The sequence below is a fragment of the Pseudophryne corroboree genome, chromosome 9 (assembly GCF_028390025.1).
Source record: "Pseudophryne corroboree isolate aPseCor3 chromosome 9, aPseCor3.hap2, whole genome shotgun sequence".
Classification (NCBI taxonomy): domain Eukaryota; kingdom Metazoa; phylum Chordata; class Amphibia; order Anura; family Myobatrachidae; genus Pseudophryne; species Pseudophryne corroboree.
In genome coordinates this window covers 446,653,522-446,678,916 of record NC_086452.1, presented here as the reverse complement: position 1 = coordinate 446,678,916, position 25,395 = coordinate 446,653,522, and the positions used below count along the sequence as shown (strand labels likewise).

At 47.0% G+C, this 25,395-nt stretch overlaps 1 protein-coding gene across 1 annotated transcript in view; it reads right to left on the bottom strand.

The window, feature by feature from the left end:
• Nucleotides 1–17,425: 17,425 nt before the first annotated feature.
• COPG1 (COPI coat complex subunit gamma 1) overlaps nt 17,426–25,395 on the bottom strand; it is a 47,853-nt gene continuing 39,883 nt past the window's right edge. Inside the window, exons 15-24 of the mRNA XM_063941157.1 lie at nt 25,309–25,384; nt 24,144–24,247; nt 23,885–24,010; nt 23,421–23,489; nt 22,210–22,352; nt 21,947–22,118; nt 20,711–20,808; nt 20,399–20,537; nt 19,728–19,826; nt 17,426–19,048 (exon numbers count right to left, since the gene is read on the bottom strand). Coding sequence (XP_063797227.1) covers nt 18,918–19,048; nt 19,728–19,826; nt 20,399–20,537; nt 20,711–20,808; nt 21,947–22,118; nt 22,210–22,352; nt 23,421–23,489; nt 23,885–24,010; nt 24,144–24,247; nt 25,309–25,384 — 1,157 coding nt within the window. The 3' untranslated portion in view covers nt 17,426–18,917. The remainder of the gene's footprint in view (nt 19,049–19,727; nt 19,827–20,398; nt 20,538–20,710; nt 20,809–21,946; nt 22,119–22,209; nt 22,353–23,420; nt 23,490–23,884; nt 24,011–24,143; nt 24,248–25,308; nt 25,385–25,395) is intronic.

Sequence of the window (25,395 nt, the reverse complement as noted above, 5' to 3'; positions counted from 1 at the left end):
CCAAAAGGCCTTGTGGGGGTCCTGTCCTCATTTAGAGCTTCCCCTGTGTGTGTGGTGTGTCGGTACACGTGTGTCGACATGTTTGACGAAGAGGGCTATGTGGAGGCAGAGTAAGTGCAGTTGAATGACGTGTCGCCGCCGACGGTGCCGACACCTGATTGGATGGATATGTGGAAGGTGTAAAATGATAATGTAAACTCCTTACATAAAAGGTTGGATAAAGCTGATACCTTGGGCCAGTCAGTGTCTCAACCCATGCCTGATCCTACAGCGCAGAGGCCCTCAGGGTCTCAAAAGCGCCCACTATCCAAAATGGTTGACACAGATGTCGACAAGGATTCTGACTCCAGTGTCGACGACGATGATGCAAAATTGCAACCGAAAATGACAAAAGCTATCCGCTACATGATTATAGCGATGAAGGATGTTTTACACATATCAGAGGTAAACCCTGTCCCTGACAAGAGGATTTATATGTATGGGGAGAAAAAGCAAGAGGTTACTTTTCCCCCTTCACATGAGTTAAATGAGTTATGTGAAAGAGCGTGGGATTCCCCAGATAAGAAAGTCCTGATTTCCAAAAGGTTACTTATGGCGTACCCTTTCCCGCCAGAGGACAGGGTGCACTGGGAATCCTCCCCTAGGGTAGATAAAGCTCTCACACGCTTATCTAAGAAGGTGGCCCTGCCGTCACAGGATACGGCCGCCCTAAAGGATCCTGCAGATAGAAAGCAGGAAAGTATCCTGAAATCTGTTTATACACATTCAGGGACTCTACTGAGGCCGGCGATTGCGTCGGCGTGGATGTGTAGTGCTGTAGCAGCGTGGACAGATAATCTGTCTGAGGAAATGGATACCTTGGAAAGGGATACCATTATGCTGACCCTGGGGCATATAAAAGACACTGTCCTATATATGAGGGATGCCCAGAGGGACATTTGCCTACTGGGCTCTAGAATTAATGCAATGTCAATTTCTGCCAGGAGGGTCCTGTGGACTCGGCAGTGGACAGGTGATGCCGACTCCAAAAAACACATGGAGGTGTTACCTTACAAGGGTGAGGAATTGTTTGGGGACGGTCTCTCGGACCTGGTTTCCACAGCTACTGCTGGGAAGTCAAACTTTTTGCCATATATTCCCTCACAACCTAAGAAAGCACCGTATTACCAAATGAAGTCCTTTCGCGCACAAAGAAGCAAGAAGGTCAGAGGTGCTTCCTTTCTTGCTAGAGGCAGGGGTAGAGGAAAAAAGCTGCACCTTACAGCTAGTTCCCAGGAACAGAAGTCCTCCCCGGCTTCCACTAAATCCACCGCATGACGCTGGGGCTCCACGGGTGGAGCCAGGAGCGGTGGGGGCGCGTCTCCGACATTTCAGCCACCAGTGGGTTCGCTCACAGGTGGATCCCTGGGCTATACAGATTGTGTCTCAGGGATACAAGCTGGAATTCGAGGTGATGCCCCCTCAACGTTACCTAAAATCGGCCCCGCCAGCTTCCCCCATAGAAAGGGAATTAGTGGTAGCGGCAATTCACAAGCTATTTCTCCAGCAGGTGGTGGTAAAGGTTCCCCTTCTTCAACAGGGAAAGGGATACTATGCCACAATGTTTGTGGTACCGAAACCGGACGGTTCGGTCAGACCTATATTAAATTTAAAGTCCCTGAACATTTATCTGAAAAGATTCAAGTTCAAAATGGAATCGCTCAGAGCGGTCATTGCAAGCCTGTAAGAGGGGGATTTTATGGTGTCTCTGGACATCAAGGATGCTTACTTGCATGTCCCCATTTATCCGCCTCATCAGGAGTACCTCAGATTGGTGGTACAGGACTGTCATTACCAATTCCAGACGTTGCCGTTTGGGCTCTCCACGGCACCGAGAATATTTACCAAGGTAATGGCAGAAATGATGGTGATCCTGAGAAAGCAAGGAGTCACAGTTATCCCATACTTGGACGATCTCCTCATAAAGGCGAAGTCCAGGGAGCAGTTGCAGATCAGCGTAGCGCACTCTCAGGAAGTGTTGCAACAGCATGGCTGGATTCTGAATATCCCAAAGTCGCAGCTGATTCCTACGACGCGTCTGCCCTTTCTGGGCATGATTCTGGACACAGACCAGAAGAAGGTGTTTCTCCCGGCGGAGAAGGCTCAAGAGCTTGTGACTCTAGTCAGAGACCTCTTAAAACCGAAACAGGTGTCGGTGCATCACTGCACGCGAGTCCTGGGAAAGATGGTGGCATCGTACGAAGCCATTCCCTTCGGCAGGTTCCATGCGAGGATCTTTCAATGGGATCTGTTGGACAAATGGTCCGGATCGCATCTTCAGATGCATCGGCTGATCACCCTGTCCCCCAGGGCCAGGGTGTCTCTTCTGTGGTGGCTACAGAGTGCTCACCTTCTCGAGGGCCGCAGGTTCGGCATACAGGACTGGGTCCTGGTGACCACGGATGCGAGCCTCCGAGGGTGGGGGGCAGTCACTCGGGGAAGAAACTTCCAAGGGTTGTGGTCAAGTCAGGAGGCTTGTCTGCACATAAATATCCTGGAACTAAGGGCCATATTCAACGCCCTGAGTCAAGTGGAGCCCCTGCTTCGCAACCAACCCGTGCTGATTCAGTCAGACAACATCACCGCGGTGGCTCATGTAAACCGCCAGGGTGGCACAAGAAGCAGAGTCGCGATGGCGAAAGCCACCAGGATTCTTCGGTGTGTGGAGAATCACATGCAAGCACTGTCAGCAGTGTTCATTCCGGGGGTGGACAACTGGGAAGCAGACTTCCTCAGCAGGCACGACCTTCACCCGGGAGAGTGGGGACTTCATCACGAAGTCTTCACTCAGATTACAAATCGATGGGAACTGCCACAGGTAGACATGATGGCGTCCCGTCTCAACAAAAAGCTACAAAGGTATTGCGCCAGGTCAAGAGACCCTCAGGCGATAGCTGTGGACGCCCTGGTAACACCGTGGGTGTTCCAGTCGGTCTATGTGTTTCCTCCTCTTCCTCTCATACCCAAGGTGCTGAGAATCGTAAGAAGAAGAGGAGTGAGAACAATACTCATTGTTCCGGATTGGCCAAGAAGGACTTGGTACCCGGAACTGCAAGAAATGCTCACAGAGGACCCATGGCCTCTGCCTCTCAGACAGGACCTGTTGCAACAGGGGCCCTGCCTGTTCCAAGACTTACCGCGGCTGCGTTTGACGGCATGGCGGTTGAACGCCGGATCCTAGCGGAAAAAGGCATTCCGGAGGAAGTTATTCCTACACTGATAAAGGCTAGGAAGGACGTGACAGCAAAGCATTATCACCGCATATGGCGAAAATATGTTGCTTGGTGTGAGGCCAGGAAGGCCCCTACAGAGGAATTCCAACTGGGCAGATTTCTGCACTTTCTACAGTCTGGAGTGACTATGGGCTTGAAGTTGGGATCCATAAAGGTCCAGATTTCGGCCCTATCCATTTTCTTTCAAAAGGAACTGGCGTCTCTTCCTGAAGTTCAGACGTTTGTTAAGGGAGTGCTGCATATTCAGCCCCCTTTTGTGCCACCATGGCACCTTGGGATCTCAACGTGGTGTTGGGTTTCCTGAAATCCCACTGGTTTGAGCCACTTAAGACCGTGGAGCTGAAGTATCTCACGTGGAAAGTGGTCATGCTATTGGCCTTAGCTTCGGCTAGGCGTGTGTCGGAATTGGCGGCGTTGTCATGTAAAAGCCCCTATCTGGTTTTCCATGTGGACGGCAGAATTACGGACTCGTCCCCAATTTCTGCCAAAGGTGGTGTCATCTTTTCATTTGAACCAACCTATTGTAGTGCCTGCGGCTACTCGTGACGTGGAGGATTCCAGGTTACTAGATGTAGTCAGGGCTTTGAAGATTTATGTAGCCAGAACGGCTGGAGTCAGGAAAACTGACTCGCTGTTTATCCTGTATGCCCCCAACAAGTTGGGTGCTCCTGCTTCAAAGCAAACCGTTGCCCGCTGGATCTGTAACACGATTCAGCAGGCTCATTCTGCGGCTGGATTGCCGCATTCAAAATCAGTGAAAGCCCATTCCACAAGGAAGGTGGGCTCTTCTTGGGCGGCTGCCCGAGGGGTCTCGGCATTACAGCTTTGCCGAGCTGCTACTTGGTCGGGTTCAAACACATTTGCAAAATTCTACAAGTTTGATACCCTGGCTGAGGAGGACCTTGTGTTTGCCCATTCGGTGCTGCAGAGTCATCCGCACTCTCCCGCCCGTTTGGGAGCTTTGGTATAATCCCCATGGTCCTTACGGAGTCCCCAGCATCCACTAGGACGTTAGAGAAAATAAGATTTTACTCACCTGTAAATCTATTTCTCGTAGTCCGTAGTGGATGCTGGGCGCCCGTCCCTAGTCTGGACTTTCTGCAATATGTGTATATAGTTATTGCTTAATAATGGGTTATGTTATGTTGGCATCCATTGTTTGATGCCCTGTTGTTGTTCATACTGTTGACTGGATAAGTGTATTACAAGTTATACGGTGTGATTGGTGTGGCTGGTATGAGTCTTACCCGAGATTCCAAAATCCTTTTCTTATAATGTCTGCTCTTCCGGGCACAGTTTCCTTAACTGAGGTCTGGAGGAGGGGCATAGAGGGAGGAGCCAGTGCACACCAGATAGTACTAAATCTTTCTTTAGAGTGCCCAGTCTCCTGCGGAGCCCGTCTATTCCCCATGGTCCTTACGGAGTCCCCAGCATCCACTACGGACTACGAGAAATAGATTTACCAGTGAGTAAAATCCTATTTTCCTGCACAGTTTTTGAAACAAAAGGGTGTACTGTGACATTTGATTCACCCTGTATATATATATATATATATATATATACACTCCTGAGGAAGTACTGCAGTATAGCGACGGACGAAACGCGTTGAGTGACGAACTATGACACTTGCAATCAGATAAGCTGTTTTTAAACTTTTTTATGGGACGGGCAACTACCATTTTGTGTAATGTCAATAAAATGTTAAAAATTGTATTACACTATGATATTTTCGTTTCTCACTCTCTGCATTGTGTGAGCTGAGGCTATAGAAATCTGAGTGACCGTTACATCCAGGAATTTACTGTCAGGAGCGGGGAATATCTGAATCTTCTAACACGCTGTTTAAAGGTGGTTATAAGACCACTCAATACGGTACCCATCTTATTTTAGGGTGCTTTTTGGTGGAGGCCAATTGCTTTGTCTATATTGCACTAGGAGGCGCTTTTCTCATTTTTTGTTTTTTAGAATTTAATAAGATCTGCCTGAACAGCGGATCGTCTGGAGATTAGGCAGCCACCCCGGGAAACATAGGGGAAGTGCTTAGGACCAATTAAAAGTTTTCTACAAACTATATGAACATCTAGAGGAAGGTTCTGTGCGCCAACTATCACCCTTTGAGTACTACATATATATATATATATATATATATATATTGAGACCAGATGCACCCTCACCAATGCGATCACACATTGGTTTAGGGTCTCACGGGACCTGGCCTATAGGAAATTCCCTCTTACCGTGAGTAACCGCTTGTTACTGATTCCATCCACTGCGCAGTGGTAAGGTATTTTGCTACCACCACCAGGCTCCTACCACATGACACCTGGACCACGTTTCTACTCAGGCTCCTACCGCTGGTACCTGTTACCGCTTGCCACTGTGTATGCGTAGACACACTGCTGACACACTTCCGGACTGGCGTCGGTGATTCCCCACTGGTCACAGACCACTGACCAGGCCCTGCATCAGTAGCTGGCAGAGTATGGCGCTTGGACACATCGGGCTCAATCCAGAACAGGCATCGAATGGGACTGAGTGTGTTGCATTACTGTTTGTCGCAAGAGGAAAATGAAAAACCAATATGTCTCTTGGCGCTTAATTAAATAGAAAATGACTTCCCTAAATGGTTTATACCTCCAATTGTCAATCAGCTGCATGGTCTAAATTTATGCCTGTGTACGCATAAACACTAGTAGCACTCTCCTGTTACCACAGGAGATGACACTTAAATGGAAATATATTAACTCTGCCCTTATTAAGATGAAAAAGTATTTGTCTTGAAGGCAAGATGTTTATTGCTCCAATAATCTTAAAGAAGACTCTTCGCTCTTTCAAGAGGATACAGCATACAAGATGTTACAGCAGTTCAACCTTCTTGACGTCTCAGAAAGCATACACTTAGGGCTCACAGACCTCCGTTTTTATCTTACTCCAACACAAAGTCCCACAAAGTTTGCTCCTTTTATGTATTCAAACCAAGCCAGTTTGCTTTCCCAAGCGCAACCTGTTTAACATATACCTGTCTCTTTAACATATGTAAATAGAACTCAAATTTTGATTGCATGCTTCCTTTTACATGTCTAGACTAAAACTAGTTTGGCTTAATCAGAAACTTAAAAACTTCTTAGGAAATTCTGCAACATAACACAACTGTCTTTTCAACTGAGTGTCTCTGTTTTACATAGAGACACACAAGAATACTCCCCTTTGCTGGTGTCAGGGTCATTAGCATATTAATTCCTAGGGGAGAATGGTGGTCATTCCGAGTTGATCGCAGCCAGCAACTTTTTGCTGCTGCTGCGATCAACTAGTATACGCCTATGGGGGAGTGTATTGTAGCTTAGCAGGGCTGCGATCGCTTGTGCAGTCCTGCTATGCTAAAAATTTTTCAAGCAGAAGTAGACCAGCCCTATACCTACTTACCCTGTGCGACGATCTCTGCAATGCTGGAGCCTGCTTTGACGTCCGACATCCGCCCTCCGTTCTCCTTGACACGCCTGCGTTTTCTTCTCCACTCCCCGAGAACGGTCTCCAACGGTCCGGATCCGCCCAGGTACGCCTTCTTTCTGTCAATCTTCTTTGCGGTCGGCTCTGCGACCGCTTCCATCGTAGGACGCGACATAACTCTGCGACCCCTGTCGACGGGCAACGTCGCGCACGGCATTGCGGCCGCCGTGCATGTGCATTCCATACCCATTTGCACCGCAGCAATAAACCGCTGCGTGCGAACGGGTCGGAATGACCCCAAATGTCCCAAGTGCAATTTGTTTCCAAATGCCAAAGCTTTTTGGAAACAATATACCTTATACATTTTTTATAAGTGCATAATATATACATTTTAAACGTGCAATTCTAATATAACATGTTGAAACACATTACTGCCTATACATTTACAGTATATGGTGCCTAGCACCAATTCGTCCATTCAAAGAATGGTGAAAGTACCACTTGTTTATCATGTGGGACAAGTCTCTGGCCACATATATTATATACAGTATATAATTATTTCAAGTGATGCCGGATATAGAAGCTGCATCTTTGTCGGACTCGGAACCTATCACTGTCACCAAGAAAAGGTGCCAATCAGCAACGAGTGATGTAACGGAAAGAGCTTTCACTAAAAAGAGGATTTTGCTACTTACCGATAAATCCATTTCTCTGAATCCACTCAGTGACACTGGAACACTTCAGACAGCTGGGATGTGAAGTATGCAGACCGGAGGTGGCACAATCTAAATAAAAAAGTTTATGCACAGCCGGCTTCTCCCCCTTCACACCCCCCAATCCCTCAGTTTGAAAAAATTTACGGAGAGAAGAGGGAACATGAAACTTAAGGCCCTATGGAGAGACACCAACCGTAGCAACAAGTCAAACAGCAACCAAGATCCATTAACATAATAATGAAAACCGTGTGAACTAAATTTAACGAGAACACGCAGGTTGACAGCACCGAGGAGGACGTCCAGTGTCCCCGAGTGGATTCAGAGAAATGGATTTATCGGTAAGTACCAAAATCCTATTTTCTCGTACGTCCTAGAGGATGCTGGGGTTCCATTTAGTACCATGGGGTATAGACGGGTCCTTTGGGATCCACTGGCACTTTAAGAGTTTAACTGTGTTGGCTGGCTCCTCCCTCTCTGCCCCTCCTACCAAACTCAGTTTAGAAAATGTGCCCGGAGGAGCCGGTCACAGCTAAGGGAGCTCCTAGGAGTTTTCTTAGTTTTATTGTTTTCTAGAGTTTGTTATTTTACAGGCAGGCTGCTGGCAACAGCCTCCCTGCTTCGTGGGACTTAGGGGGGGGGGAGTAGTGTCCAACCCAGAGAGGTTAATGGCCACTATCTCCGCTGGCAGGACACTGAACTCTTGCAGGTGATGATCGTTAGCCGCCCGAGGAGACCCATCACTCCCGCAGCATGCCGCCACCCCCTAACAGAGCCAGAAGGAAGAAGAGTGGGGGCCTCCACCCGGAGGTATTCGCAGAGGTAACAAGCCGATGGGGTGTACTTCAGATAGACATGATGGCCTCTCGCCTCGACAAGAAGCTTCGGCGGTACTGTTCTAGGTCACGAGACCCACAAGCAGTGGCCGCCCTGGTAACTCTGTGGGTGTTCCGATCAGTGTATGTGTTCCCTCCACTTCCACTCATCGCAGGGATTCTCAAGCTAATAAAAAGAACAAGAGTTCAGGCGATCCTCATTGCTCCGGACTGGCCAGGAAGTGCTTGGTACGTGGATCTTCTGGAGTTACTGCTGGAAGATACAAGGCCTCTTCCTCTTCGCGAGGACCTTCTGCAACAGGGGCCGTTCGCTTATCAAAACTTACCACGGCTATGTTTGACGGCATGGAGGTTGAACGCCAGGTGTTAGCTCGAAAGGGTATTCCGAACAAAGTCATTCCTACCCTGATACAGGCTAGGAAGGGGGTAACGTCTAAACATTACCATCGCACTTGGAAAAGGTACGTGTCTTGGTGTAAATCCGAGAAGTTTCCTACGGTGGAGTTTCAACTTGGACGGTTTCTCTTCTTTCTGCAAGCAGGTGTGGTTGTGGGCCTACACTTGGGCTCCATAAAGGTCCAGATTTTGCCCTTGTCCATTTTTTCCCAGAAACAATTGGCTGCTCTCCCTGAGATTCAGACTTTCTTGATAGGGGTTCTGCACATCCAGCCAACCTTTGTGCCCCCTACGGCACCTTGGGATCTTAATGTGGTGCTGCAGTTCCTGCAGTCGGATTGGTTCGAGCCTTTACAGGAGGTGGACGTCAAGTTTCTAATTTGAAGGTGGTCACACTGTTGGCATTGGCATCTGCTCGATGGGTGTTGAAATTGGGGGCATTGTCATGCAAGAGCCCCTTCTTGTTTTTCCATGAAGATGGAGCTGAGCTCAGAACGCGTCAGCAATTTCTTCTAAAGGTTTTGTCGGTTTTTCATATCACCAACCTATTGTGGTGCCAGTGGCTACTGACTCCTCAATTACCTCAAAGTCCTTGGATGTTGTGAGGGCTTTGAAAGTTTCTGTGAAGAGGACTTCTCGTCACAGGTAGTCGGATGCTCTGTTTGTCCTTTATGATCCCAACACGGTTGGGTGTCCTGCTTCTAAGCAGACATTTGCTCGCTGGATCGGGTTTACTATCCAGCACGCTTATTCTATGGCAGGCCTGCCGTGTCCAAGATCTGTTAAGGCCCACTCTATTCGTACAGTGGGTTGTTCCTGGGCAGCTGGTTAAGTATTGGTTCAGCTGTTGCTGTTCCTCTTTCATGCATAGTTAGCATGGCTTCTTCAGGTTACATGCCGATTGGCCTGCTCCTGCATTTGACTGGTTAACGAAACTCAGTGCCTGGAGGCGGGGTTATCGAGGCCCCAATGCATCCTGGGATACTAAAGCTTTAGCCTATTGATGTCTCTGGATCAAGATCCACTCTACACCCCCGATGTTTTCCCTGTGGAACCCAATGTACCTCGCAGAAAATAAGAATTTACTTACCGATAATTCTATTTCTCATAGTCCGTAGTGGATGCTGGGGACTCCGAAAGGACCATGGGGAATAGCGGCTCCGCAGGAGACTGGGCACAAAAGTAAAAGCTTTAAGACTACCTGGTGTGCACTGGCTCCTCCCCCTATGACCCCCCTCCAAGCCTCAGTTAGGATACTGTGCCCGGACGAGCGTACACAATAAGAAAGGATTTTGAATCCCGGGTAAGACTCATACCAGCCACACCAATCACACCGTACAACTTGTGATCTGAACCCAGTTAACAGCATGATAACAGAGGAGCCTCTGAAAAGATGGCTCACAACAATAATAACCCGATTTTTTGTAACAATAACTATGTACAAGTATTGCAGACAATCCGCACTTGGGATGGGCGCCCAGCATCCACTACGGACTATGAGAAATAGAATTATCGGTAAGTAAATTCTTATTTTCTCTGACGTCCTAGTGGATGCTGGGGACTCCGAAAGGACCATGGGGATTATACCAAAGCTCCCAAACGGGCGGGAGAGTGCGGATGACTCTGCAGCACCGAATGAGAGAACTCCAGGTCCTCCTCAGCCAGGGTATCAAATTTGTAGAATTTAGCAAACGTGTTTGCCCCTGACCAAGTAGCTGCTCGGCAAAGTTGTAAAGCCGAGACCCCTCGGGCAGCCGCCCAAGATGAGCCCACTTTCCGTGTGGAATGGGCTTTTACAGATTTTGGCTGTGGCAGGCCTGCCACAGAATGTGCAAGCTGAATTGTACTACAAATCCAACGAGCAATAGTCTGCTTAGAAGCAGGAGCACCCAGTTTGTTGGGTGCATACAGGATAAACAGCGAGTCAGATTTTCTGACTCCAGCCGTCCTGGAAACATATATTTTCAGGGCCCTGACTACGTCCAGCAACTTGGAATCCTCCAAGTCCCTAGTAGCAGCAGGCACCACAATAGGCTGGTTTAAGTGAAATGCTGAAACCACCTTAGGGAGAAATTGAGGACGAGTCCTCAATTCTGCCCTGTCCGTATGAAAAATTAGGTAAGGGCTTTTATAGGATAAAGCCGCCAATTCTGAGACACGCCTGGCTGAGGCCAGGGCTAACAGCATTACCACTTTCCATGTGAGATATTTTAAGTCCACAGTGGTGAGTGGTTCAAACCAATGTGATTTTAGGAACCCCAAAACTACATTGAGATCCCAAGGTGCCACTGGAGGCACAAAAGGAGGCTGTATATGCAGTACCCCCTTGACAAACGTCTGAACTTCAGGAACTGAAGCTAGTTCTTTTTGGAAGAATATTGACAGGGCCGAAATTTGAACCTTAATGGACCCTAATTTTAGGCCCATAGACAGTCCTGTTTGCAGGAAATGCAGGAAACGACCCAGCTGAAATTCCTCTGTAGGGGCCTTCCTGGCCTCACACCATGCAACATATTTACGCCAAATACGGTGATAATGTTGCACAGTTACATCCTTCCTGGCTTTGATCAAGGTAGGGATGACTTCATCCGGAATGCCTTTTTCCTTCAGGATCCGGCGTTCAACCGCCATGCCGTCAAACGCAGCCGCGGTAAGTCTTGGAACAGACATGGTCCCTGCTGGAGCAGGTCCTTTCTTAGAGGTAGAGGCCACGGGTCTTCCGTGAGCATCTCTTGAAGTTCCGGGTACCAAGTCCTTCTTGGCCAATCCGGAGCCACGAGTATAGTCCTTACTCCTCTCCTTCTTATGATTCTCAGTACCTTGGGTATGAGAGGCAGAGGAGGGAACACATACACTGACTGGTACACCCACGGTGTTACCAGAGCGTCCACAGCTATTGCCTGAGGGTCCCTTGACCTGGCGCAATATCTGTCCAGTTTTTTGTTGAGGCGGGACGCCATCATGTCCACCTTTGGTTTTTCCCAACGGTTCACAATCATGTGGAAGACTTCTGGGTGAAGTCCCCACTCCCCCGGGTGGAGATCGTGTCTGCTGAGGAAGTCTGCTTCCCAGTTGTCCACTCCCGGAATGAACACTGCTGACAGTGCTATCACATGATTTTCCGCCCAGCGAAGAATCCTTGCAACTTCCGTCATTGCCCTCCTGCTTCTTGTGCCGCCCTGTCTGTTTACGTGGGCGACTGCCGTGATGTTGTCCGACTGGATCAGCACCGGCTGACCCTGAAGCAGAGGCCTTGCCTGACTTAGGGCATTGTAAATGGCCCTTAGTTCCAGGATATTTATGTGAAGTGACGTTTCCATGCTTGACCACAAGCCCTGGAAATTTCTTCCCTGTGTGACTGCTCCCCAGCCTCTCAGGCTGGCATCCGTGGTCACCAGGACCCAGTCCTGAATGCAGAATCTGCGGCCCTCTAGAAGATGAGCACTCTGCAACCACCACAGGAGAGACACCCTTGTCCTTGGAGACAGGGTTATCCGCTGATGCATTTGAAGATGCGATCCGGACCATTTGTCCAGCAGATCCCACTGAAAAGTTCTTGCGTGGAATCTGCCGAATGGAATCGCTTCGTAAGAAGCCACCATTTTTCCCAGGACCCTTGTGCATTGATGCACTGACACTTGGCCTGGTTTTAGGAGGTTCCTGACTAGCTCGGATAACTCCCTGGCTTTCTCCTCCGGGAGAAACACCTTTTTCTGTACTGTGTCCAGAATCATCCCTAGGAACAGCAGACGTGTCGTCGGAATCAGCTGCGATTTTGGAATATTTAGAATCCATCCGTGCTGTCGTAGTACTACTTGAGATAGTTCTACTCCGACCTCTAACTGTTCTCTGGACCTTGCCCTTATCAGGAGATCGTCCAAGTAAGGGATAATTAAGACGCCTTTTCTTCGAAGAAGAATCATCATTTCGTCTATTACCTTGGTAAAGACCCGGGGTGCCGTGGACAATCCAAACGGCAGAGTCTGAAACTGATAGTGACAGTTCTGTACCACAAACCTGAGGTACCCTTGGTGAGAAGGGTAAATTGGGACATGGAGGTAAGCATCCTTGATGTCCAGAGACACCATATAGTCCCCTTCTTCCAGGTTCGCTATCACTGCTCTGAGTGATTCCATCTTGAATTTGAACCTTTGTATGTAAGTGTTCAAGGATTTCAGATTTAAAATAGGTCTCACCGAGCCGTCCGGCTTCGGTACCACAAACAGCGTGGAATAATACCCCTTTCCCTGTTGTAGGAGGGGTACCTTGATTATCACCTGCTGGGAATACAGCTTGTGAATGGCTTCCAATACCGCCTCCCTGTCGGGGGGAGACGTTGGTAAAGCAGACTTCAGGAACCGGCGAGGGGGAGACGTCTCGAATTCCAATTTGTACCCCTGAGATACTACCTGCAGGATCCAGGGGTCCACTTGCGAGTGAGCCCACTGCGCGCTGAAATTCTTGAGACGGGCCCCCACCGTGCCTGAGTCCGCTTGTAAGGCCCCAGCGTCATGCTGAGGACTTGGCAGAAGCGGGGGAGGGCTTCTGTTCCTGGGAAGAGGCTGTCTGCTGCAGTCTTTTTCCCCTTCCTCTGCCCCGGGGCAGATACGAGTGGCCTTTTGCCCGCTTGCCCTTATGGGGACGAAAGGACTGAGCCTGAAAAGACGGTGTCTTTTTCTGCTGAGAGGTGACCTGGGGTAAAAAGGTGGATTTCCCAGCCGTTGCCACCAGGTCCGATAGACCGACCCCAAATAACTCCTCCCCTTTATACGGCAATACTTCCATATGCCGTTTGGAATCCGCATCACCTGACCACTGTTGCGTCCATAACCCTCTTCTGGCAGAAATGGACAGCGCACTTACTCTTGATGCCAGAGTGCAAATATCCCTCTGTGCATCTCTCATATATAGAAATGCATCCTTTAAATGCTCTATAGTCAATAATATATTGTCCCTGTCCAGGGTATCAATATTTTCAGTCAGGGAATCCGACCAAGCCACCCCAGCACTGCACATCCAGGCTGAGGCGATTGCTGGTCGCAGTATAATACCAGTATGTGTGTATATACTTTTTAGGATATTTTCCAGCTTCCTATCAGCTGGTTCCTTGAGGGCGGCCGTATCAGGAGACGGTAACGCCACTTGTTTTGATAAGCGTGTGAGCGCCTTATCTACCCTAGGGGGTGTTTCCCAACGCGCCCTAACCTCTGGCGGGAGAGGGTATAATGCCAATAATTTTTTAGAAATTAGCAGTTTTTTTATCGGGGGAAACCCACGCTTCATCACACACCTCATTTAATTCATCTGATTCAGGAAAAACTACGGGTAGTTTTTTCACACCCCACATAATACCCTTTTTTGTGGTACTTGTAGTATCAGAAATGTTCAAAACCTCCTTCATTGCCGTGATCATGTAACGTGTGGCCCTACTGGAAAATACGTTTGTTTCCTCACCGTCGACACTGGAGTCAGTGTCCGTGTCTGGGTCTGTGTCGACCACCTGAGGTAACGGGCGCTTTAGAGCCCCTGACGGTGTTTGAGACGCCTGTACAGGTATTAACTGATTTGCCGGCTGTCTCATGTCGTCAACAGTCTTTTGTAAAGTGCTGACACTATCACGTAATTCCTTCCATAAGACCATCCAGTCAGGTGTCGACTCCCTAGGGGGTGACATCACTAATACAGGCAATTGCTCCGCCTCCATACCATTTTCCTCCTCATACATGTCGACACAACGTACCGACACACAGCACACACACAGGGAATGCTCTGATAGAGGACAGGACCCCACTAGCCCTTTGGGGAGACAGAGGGAGAGTTTGCCAGCACACACCAGAGCGCTATATATATATACAGGGATAACCTTATACAAGTGTTTTTCCCTTATATAGCTGCTGTATAGATTTATCTGCCAAATTAGTACCCCCCTCTCTTTGTTTTACCGTTTCTGTAGTGCAGGACTGCAGGGGAGAGTCAGGGAGCTTCCCTCCAACGGAGCTGTGAGGAAAAATGGCGCTAGTGTGCTGAGGAGATAGGCTCCGCCCCCTTCTCGGCGGCCGTTCTCCCGCTTTTTTGTGGAAAAACAGGCATGAGTTAAATGCATCCATATAGCCCAGGAGCTATATGTGATGCATTTTTTGCCCCCTAAGGTGTTTATATTGCGTCTCAGGGCGCCCCCACCCAGCGCCCTCAGTGACCGGAGTGTGAAGTGTGCTGAGAGCAATGGCGCACAGCTGCGGTGCTGTGCGCTACCTTATTGAAGACAGGACGTCTTCTGCCGCCGATTTTTCCGGACCTCTTCTGCTCTTCTGGCTCTGTAAGGGGGACGGCGGCGCGGCTCTGGGACCCATCCATGGCTGGGCCTGTGATCGTCCCTCTGGAGCTAATGTCCAGTAGCCTAAGAAGCCCAATCCACTCTGCACGCAGGTGAGTTCGCTTCTTCTCCCCTTAGTCCCTCGATGCAGTGAGCCTGTTGCCAGCAGGTTTCACTGAAAATAAAAAACCTAAAACTAAACTTTTTTCTAAGCAGCTCAGGAGAGCCACCTAGACTGCACCCTTCTCGTTCGGGCACAAAAATCTAACTGAGGCTTGGAGGGGGGTCATAGGGGGAGGAGCCAGTGCACACCAGGTAGTCTTAAAGCTTTTACTTTTGTGCCCAGTCTCCTGCGGAGCCGCTATTCCCCATGGTCCTTTCGGAGTCCCCAGCATCCACTAGGACGTCAGAGAAAGAGTGTTAACCATAGTAATTCTACCATAACACTCCTTATTTGTATTACAATTTGATGGGAGAAGTTGATCCAGACAAGCATAGAAGCTGGCAGCCATTTTTTCGATGCGAGTACTGGACAGATTTATTTAATAATTGTAATGTTTATAATTACATCACCAAATAATTTTTTGGGGCATTTTTGTTAGGACCTGGTTCAGATATGGATGCTGAAAATGCAAAGCAGTTACAACTTTGGACGCCACTGCTGTGCCACAGTATGTAAGAGCAGCAGGAGGCGTCTTTTAAGAAATTAGGCCAAAGTGTATATAGTCAGGTGTGGATTAAAAGATTGACAGTATATAGACAGACCGTGAATAGGTCAATACCAGATGTCAACAGTCAATAGGCCGACAGGGTGAAGATGTTGACAGTTAAGTGGTCGACATGGACTTATGTCAACACAGAAATGATTGACATTTTATTTTAACTCTAATCCTAACCCTCCCGCTGGTACCTAACCTTAACCGTCCCCCTTCCACAGTTTATCCCTAACCCTCTGCCAAGTGCCTAACCGTCCCCTCTGGTAGCCTAACACTAAAAATCACGGAAAACTACGTGTCGACAATTTGATTTGGCCCTTCAACCCTGCCGACCATTCAACTTGACCTTGTTGACCTATTGACTATCTTCCAATCAAATACCATATAGTGTACACGAGTCATGGAAAGAATAAGCTCCCTACACTAATATATAGATAGACAGACAGAGAGAGAGAGATGTAAATATTTGAACTGATCAGTTATGAGTTTTCTTTCACTGGAATTACCAAGGATAAGTATAGTGATATTTCAGTTCAGCTGCTGAGTTTGAGGCTGCCGAATAAGAACACAACACAATGGCCCTCATTCCGAGTTGTTCGCTCGCTAGCTACTTTTAGCAGCATTGCACACGCTAGGCCGCCGCCCTCTGGGAGTGTGTCTTAGCTTAGCAGAATTGCTAACGAAAGATTAGCAATTCTGCTATTATTAGCAGAATTGCTAACGAAAGCAATTTCCTTGCAGCTTCTGAGTAGCTCCAGACCTACTCCTAGACTGCGATCACCTCAGTCCGTTTAGTTCCTGGTTTGACGTCACAAACACGCCCTGCGTTCGGCCAGCCACTCCCCCATTTCTCCAGCCACTCCTGCGTTTTTACCTGGCACGCCTGCGTTTTTTAGCACACTCCCTGAAAGCGGCCAGTTTCCGCCCAGAAACACCCACTTCCTGTCAATCACACTACGAGCAGCAGAGCGATTGAAAAGCTTTGTTCGCCCGTGAGTAAACTAGCATAGTTTTGTGTAAAATTGCTTAGCGCGTGCGCCCTGCTGTGCATACGCATGAGCAGAACTGCCGGATTTTAGCCTATTAGCAATTCTGCTAAAATTAGCAGCAAGCGAACAACTCGGAATGAGGGCCAATATGTAGTCTGATCTTAACCTCGGAAGGTGTTTGTCCGAGAACCTTGGTATTAGGAAGCTTAGTTGTCTGGTTCATAATTTTAATAGCGGGAGGTAAAAACGTTCCAATGCCTGCGGTATTGCAGCGTTCAGCAACACCAAGAACTTGTAGACGGGTGATCGCTTGATTGATGCCATTATGACTAGTAGAAGATCCCATTCCCAGTTGGTCTTGGGAAAATCTCACCTCTACTGGGCGTATTCACCAACCATGTGGTAAAAGCGGACCATCAAAGTGCTGTCCTCCGGCACGATTTGTATATCAGGGGAAGGGTAGAGCGGTGTCTCAAGGCTGCATTAGCCACACTCCTGTCTCTGGAAGGGTAAGCTTCAGAGATTTAAAGGGCATATCCCCTGCACGCCGCTTCTCCAGTGCCCACCAATAATGATCGAGTAAATGAGAGATCAGCCACGGCATTCAACGTATGACCTCAACACATGAAAACTGTTGAAGAAACATGTGTTGGTAATCTTGTTTAATTCATCAATCAGAGAATGTGTAAATCTAGACACAGAATTGGGATGCAATTCATGCAATTAACATAAGGACAAATAAAATCTGTTCATTTCTTTATTATGGCATTTCACCATATGCTCCTTTTCCATACAAATACAAAAGCAATAAAATTTGAGTATACAGTGTACACACGGAAATATTCTCCAAAGTACTGGACACTGTGTGCCAAGGAAAGTCTCTTTATTATGTCCGAATCTACAAATTATCTAAAGTGCCCAACAACGTTCTCATTACAGAATAATAAGTCATACAATGTGGATATCCCCCAATACACACAGCTCAGAGTTCCGGCCACAATTAACTTGTGTGGTCAGAATAGGAGGAATGAACATTATTATATGGCTATAAAAAGGGTCAGTCTGCCTAACAGCCCCTCCCACTGGGGGTCATAGGTTAAAGACTATTATTTTACAAATCATTTTTTCTGTTAAAGGTAATCTATACTCATACCCAAATCTTATACAGGGGGAGACTTATCAAAGCTTGGAAAGTGATAAAGTGGGGAGAGAAAGTACCAGTCAATCAGCGTCTGTCATTTTACAGGATGATTGAAAAATGACAACTAGGAGCTGATTGGTTGGTACTTTCTCTCTCTCAAAGCTTTGATACATCTCCCGCATCATTATCTATCCAGCCTTGAAAGAATATGGAAAGAACGTGAAGATTTGAAGTATGAGAGGCGGCAAACTAAATTTGTTTTTACACGCAGTAAATGAATAAGATGATTTGTAATATCATTTTCATATGCTATTTTCCTTAAAATAGAAGTATTCTGGACACATACTGATGTGATGACATCACTACTTTCTTATTCATCCACTAGGGGGCGAGATAGAGAAGGGAGCTGCAAGAAGGGCTATAGTCTCCTGCTAAAGCATACGTGTAAAAGAGCCTGGTCATTATCCCTTTTTGCTATATAGCTACTATTCTCTGCCAATTATGTACATTGGTGTGTAGCGGCCAACTATCCTGTACAAACTGATTTCCAGATGCTAGATACCGATAGATAACTGAATCCTAGATGCAGCTAAAAGTTCCACGTCTATATGTTGTGACACTTTATCTTGCACATGAAGTCTTCCACAAATAGGGGGCGCTAGACTAAATATGCCAACGTATTTCTTTTAAACTTAGGGCAACTATACAAGGAAATCAGTACCGAAACAATTCAATAATTTAAAACAGCATGGAAAGAGGGATAATGGTTTTATACAGTTTTTCTCGTTACAAAAACAAAAAACACTAATTACAGGATTTGCAAAGACAGTCCTTTATTTTCACCCGCCCACCTCTAATGAAACACATTTTTTTTTTTTTTTACTAGTTTTTGTTATATTAACAGTAAATGATTTTTAGACTGCTTAACCTCCGGCGCACTCGACAGGAGTGAAAGTCTGAGCCAGTTTCATACCAAGAGAATTTGAATTTATTATGCAACAGTGTTCCCACGTATTGAAGGCACCCTCTGGCTATGTAGGGGTAATGTACAGTATAAATCCCATTATTTCTGTAGTGCGGATTACTGCTGCTCTTTAGCCCACGGAGGCCATGATTGCGTCCACCGGATATTCCTCCTTGCTGCGGGCAGTGACCTGCATTGTTACAGTGTCCGTGAGTACCAGCTTTGCCCGTACTAAGATGTCGTGTCCACCGCGGAACACACCTACAACAGGAGTAAAAGGAGATTCTGTAGTGAGAACTTTCCAGAAATACAGAGCAGATGCAGTACACAAGCAGGATACAAGAGGTTCAGTTTCCAGGGGGGAGGGGGCATTCCATTTTTTGATCGATGTTGGGTTGTGATGTGTGGAACTGCACATTACCGTATATTACGGTAGCCCAACAGCGCAAATTTTCCTGGGCAACGCTACGCAGAGTGAGGAAAAAATCAATGATGCTGGCAGTTGCCAAGTGCCACTCTAGAACGCACATCGCGGCCATTGTGCACAACCGATGCTACTGTGGCATTCTCCACTTCCAGCTTCGATATCGCATGACCGTGTAGAGGAGAACTGCCAATCAATCTCTGAATATTAATATAATTAAATATAATAGCAATGCAAACATATTTATAAAACCATATAAAATGTGAGACATCTGAAATCTGAGGTCATCGCTTCACTGTTCTTTCTCAAAACGTATACATCACAAAAAGAATAATGTAAAGATATTACAGGTCACTTTGGAGTCCAGTGTTATAAAGCCCTCTACATATATACAGTAGATCAGGGAACGGTCAATGGCTTCCAATGTCACTATAATTTACACAGCAGACATCACGTATATTTTGGCACAGAGTCTAACGATCGCTAACATTCAGAAGATTAATAGGTAGAACTTACCGGCCAGATACAGGCTGTGAGCGTTCTTGTTTTCTGGCACTTTATCCGACCGCTCGCAAGGCTGCATTCCCAGGAACCGTATAACGTTCCCTACTGCATCTGTGTGGATATAGAAGAATGGTTACAGTCACTGCTTTACATACTTCCGTTATCTCCACATAAAGCCCGGGATAGTACAGATCTATAGTGCCGAGGGACACCAGCGTCTCTGGTATGGACCTGGCTTTAGCCATCATTTAAATTGATTTTAAGGAATGCACTAAACTTGTCTCTGATTGTCTGGCTATAATATGATCAGCCAATGTGAAGTTACCAACTACAATCCAGATAACAGACTGTATAGACAAGCAGGTCCCACCGGTAAATCACTCCAGTGGTCTATTAGACCCCCTTCTTCCTTCCGACACCACATAAAGGATAACAGTGACACATGCTTCAGTATACAGACTAGAACCGGAATTATTACAACATAATTATATTATAGCAAAAACAAATATACCAGTTTTATCATCATTTGGATCAATGTCAACAAAAATTATTTTTTTTTGTTGACATTGAGTAGCTCCAAGCTGCTTTCTGGACCTTCTGAGCGGAGAGGACTTCTACTGTGCTGCCAGGTATGTTTGTGCAGTAACAAAGCCGGGCGTGCTCTTGGTGATGAGAAGATTTACCTTCCAGCGTTTTTATGGTGGATAAGTTGAAAGTCTCTTCTTTCTCAAACTCATCTCCCACCTCGTCCCAAGCGGCGCCGAAGTTGGGTTTTAGAACTTTCTGTATGTGATCTACCACGGTCACCTCAATGTCTTCAAGCTGCCGTAGAGGAGAAAGAAAGCGGCTTTAAGACAGAATTCAGAAGAACACTGATATAATAGAACATACTAGGAACCATATCATATTCATCCTACAAAGCATGTCTATTTGTTTTATAGTTCATGGAGTGTATTTACAAGGGTTAAATGAAGCCGAAATATCTATCTGCTTACCACATACTCGTCGTCATAGCCTTCATCTTCTGCCTCTCCAGTGTTGGGGTCACAGTCCTTCACTGTGAACTTCAGCATGCAACTAAATGTGCATGCATCTAAAGAGATAAAGAGCAAATTACAAAATGTAACACTGAATTATAATCACACAACCACAATATAGATGGGCCACAATCATAAAGCCTGCTTCTACGCTATACAAGTAGTGCAAAAGTACGCAACGTCACTGTTCTCCTTCATCCTCTGGGGGACACTGGAGTAACACTGGGGTATAGACGATGGAGTATGGAGCAGCTTCATTGTTTTCCGAATAGATTGTTCTCTTCCTCTGTGATCCTTTAAATGAACACTAAACTAAACTAAAGGGCTTTACTTGAGGGGTGAAGTAGAAAGAGGGACGGAGGGCATGGCAGAGAGACAGAAGGCATGGGAGAGACAGAGGGACGGAGAGCATAGGAGAGAGACAGAGGGGATTAGGGCAGAGGTGAGAAACAGGGGCGGAGGGCTGAGGCGAGAGACAGAAAAGAGGGGCGGATGGCAGAGGCGAGAGACAGAGGAGTGGAGGGCAGAGGTGAGAGACAGAACAGAGGGGCAGAGGGCAGAGGCGAGAGACAGAGGGCAGAGGCGAGAGACAGAGGGGCGGAGGGCAGAGGCGAGAGACAGAGGGGCGGAGGGCAGAGGCGAGAGACAGAGGGGCGGAGGGCAGAGGCGAGAGACAGAGGGGCGGAGGGCAGAGGCGAGAGACAGAGGGGCGGAGGGCAGAGGCGAGAGACAGAGGGGCGGAGGGCAGAGGCGAGAGACAGAACAGAGGGGCGGAGGCGAGAGACAGAGGGGCGGAGGGCAGAGGCGAGAGACAGAGGGCAGAGGCGAGAGACCGAGGGGCGGAGGGCAGAGGCGAGAGACAGAGGGGCGGATGGCAGAGGCGAGAGACAGAGGGGCGGAGGGCAGAGGCGAGAGACAGAGGGTAAAGGCACGGAGGGCAAATGCGAGAGACAGAACAGAGGGGCGGATGGCAGAGGCGAGAGACAAAAGGGGGGAGGGCAGAGGCGAGAGATAGAGGGCAGGAGACTTGAAAACTACAGATTTCCACCACAATATAAATAAGGGCATGGAGAGGAAGAATTATTAGACTCTTTGTAAGCGGAGACATTTAATAATAATGCACTTAATTGTTTTGTGTAATATAAGTGAACAATGTTACAACTGTATCGTTCATGCTTTGTAAACCATCCATACATGCAGAAGGATCCTCTTCGGGTATAGAGACCAGGGTGTAACACGTCCCCGGCTGGTTGTAGGACAGAGCTTTCACAGGAACATAGCAAAGGACCTCATATCCTTCTGTAGGCTCCATCTGTACAGTCACATTCTCCAGTATCTGATCGTTCAGTGTATTGGTACAATCAAACTAAAAGAGAGAATGAGGCCGGTCAGCATTGACCATGCATTACATACGGAATAAACCAGCCACCTACCGATGCAGGACAATCTAATCTCACCTGGAACACTAGATGATTAACAAATGTGTGCTTGGTGCAACGGACCACGTATTCCGTCTCTGATTCGGTGAGGGCGACGGGTTCGGGAGAAGACCTGAATAAGGGGCCAAGGCTTTTGAATTCTGGGACAGCAGCAAGTTGCTCTGAAATAAAGGTATACAATTGAAACAGAATTAAAACTAATGCACACTAATATAATACAGGCGAAGTATAGGCCAACAGGCCCTCATACACTAACAGGAAACAATATATATGGACTAAAGCGTAACATCAACTAGCGTAACATCAACTCTGCTACTATAGTCATGTGACCATGAGTCTACGAGGTAGGCTTGGAAATTTGGCCGCTGCCGGGCCATATCATGTACTTTTCCTGAATACACTACCGTATGTATAATTCAAAGATCCGGGGCACAAATAACCTTGGTGAGCGGAGGCAGAAGCAATACAACCACAATCACATAATATTTTTTGCTTTTGCACCATTCTGTAGTACAGGAACCCATTGTAAGCAATAAATAGCATTCTGCTGTACTTGGCTCCCAATAGCTGCATAGTAAGATATATCTACCGGCTGGAAAGAAGTCACACCCTGGAAAGTGTCCATCACTTTAGAGCCCAGCTATTATCCCTTTACAACAACCTTCTTCACTAAATGCCACTTTGCTTGTTCCAGACTCATATGTCACAAATCACAACTCAGGGGACATTTTAACGCTGCTAAGGACAAGTGAGACTCGTCACAAGCACTGCAGGGGGTTGGGGGGATATTTCACAAATCTAAAAACTACCCCGCGTATAGAATCCCCCCTGTTAATTTATCCCCGGGGACATATGCACTTGTATGTGTTTTCCAGGACTTTCACGCACACGCAGTAGCAAAAAAATGTCTCAACTCCGTGTTCATTGGCATTGCGTCAGGTTCTCAATCCAGCCCAATGCATCCAAATGTAATATTAACTGAGTGAATGCATTTCTGCATGTTTTATTCTTACTACAGCTCACTGCCACGGGAATCTGGTTATGCACATACATTATATACTGTATATTCTCCAAATCTTGCAACAAAACTTGCCACTTTCCCCCTCGGTGTTTTCTGAGAGACTTACATTACAATTTCTACATTTTATGCAACATGTTTTCACCTAAATTAACACGTATAATATATCTGTACAGTGTCTCTCTCACACACACACATACGTCTTACTCACCTTGGAAAATGTCCTGCCTTGTAGATACCACTTTTTCTGGCTGTCGGACGGTGGTGACCGGTGAACTGTCTGATAACAAAGACACAGAACTATTCAGTGCTATGAAACAAACTTGTACATCCTACAAACACATAGGTCCTGTGCAGCTTACCTTTAAGCTCATGAAAGATTTTATAATGTTTTTGAGCCTTTTTTTTTTCTTTAAAAAAAGTCTAATTGTAAGCGGACTATCCATTATTGATGCCGTTAAGATGACTGATGGATTCCCTGATCATTGTGATGTAGATCACAGTGACAGAGTCTCCGAAAGGATTACTCTAAAGTTACATAGGACTAGGGCTGGTGGTTTACAAGCAACTTCAAAAAGCAAATAGTGTGGAGTCAGATATAAAGCAACATAAAGTGTAATAAGTGAATGTTTAACAAGTGTGGTAGATTACAGATCTGTCTCCTGGATAAAGTACCTGCTCTTTGCTCTGCCATAGGTGCTGTAGCTAGTGGGACAGACTTCAAGTCAAATGGCTTCTCAGAAGGATCCAGAGTGTATTGCTGCAGCGATCGCTCCAGCCCTGGGATGGACACAGTCAACCCTACGTACAAAGGAAATATGATCAGAATACAGCGGCAGTAACAAAAACACAAAAAACAGATGACCGGGTAAGAGCTGTGTGACACTGACACACACACACACACACACACTATACACACACACACTATACACACCATTAAGGATGTAGGTGGAATTGAGAGCCTTCTGTCTTTGCTCCAAAATGTTCACATAGAATGTTGCTCGGTCTCTTACTTCATTGTCATCGTCCATAACACACCTGCGACCAAACATATTTCATATAGAGTTTAACACCTCAATCTACTTATAGGATCCATCTATCCCTACTCTGTGCTGCTGGGGCTCCTGCTCCTCCCACTATATAACTCTCAGTCTATGACTTCCTGCTGCCTCCATTCCCCTCCTCACATCATGTCACTGCCCCTGTCACATGCAGCCCTGTCCTCACTGACACATCACTCATCTCCTGATATACTCTGTGCTGCTGGGGCTCCTGCTCCTTCCACTATATAACTCTGTCTGTGGCTTCCTGCTGCCTCCATTCCCCTTCTCACATCATGTCACTGCCCCTGTCACATGCAGCCCTGTCCTCACTGACACATCACTCATCTCCTGATATACTCTGTGCTGCTGGGTACACTGCTCCTCCCACTATATAACTCTCAGTCTACAGCTTACTGCTGCCTCCATTCCCCTTCTCACATTATGTCACTACCCCTGTCACATGCAGCCCTGTCCTCACTGACACATCACTCATCTCCTGATATACTCTGTGCTGCTGGGTACACTGCTCCTCCCACTATATAACTCTCAGTCTACAGCTTACTGCTGCCTCCATTCCCCTTCTCACATCATGTCACTGCCCCTGTCACATGCAGCCCTGTCCTCACTGACACATCCCTCATCTCCTGATATACTCTGTGCTGCTGGAGACCCTGCTCTTCCCACTATACAACTCTCAGTCTGTGGCTTCCTGCTGCCCCCATTCCCCTTCTGACATCATGTCACTGCCCCTGTAACATGCAGCCCTGACCTTACTAAAAAACAATCACGAGAGTCAGGTCACTGCCTCCCATAGGATCAGCACACTCCTCTTCTGCTATGACCATTCTAATTATGTGATTGGTTACCAGTTGTTCTACCGCCAACCACATCCATCTCTTGTTATTCACCTAACTTATGGTTCTCTACATACCAAAAATATCAACCCATGTTCTTGCCTAATGATGATAGGGCTTTCCATTCTTATCCATACACTAGCATACTTTGCTACACTCCGGACAAGGCAAATAATGCTCCTTTCCACATGAAGTCACCTACCTTTTCAATAGCACCAAAATGCTAGGCAACATGTCTTCATTTTGAGCGCCGAACTTGGCCAAAGCACTTACAGCACCTATCAGGCAG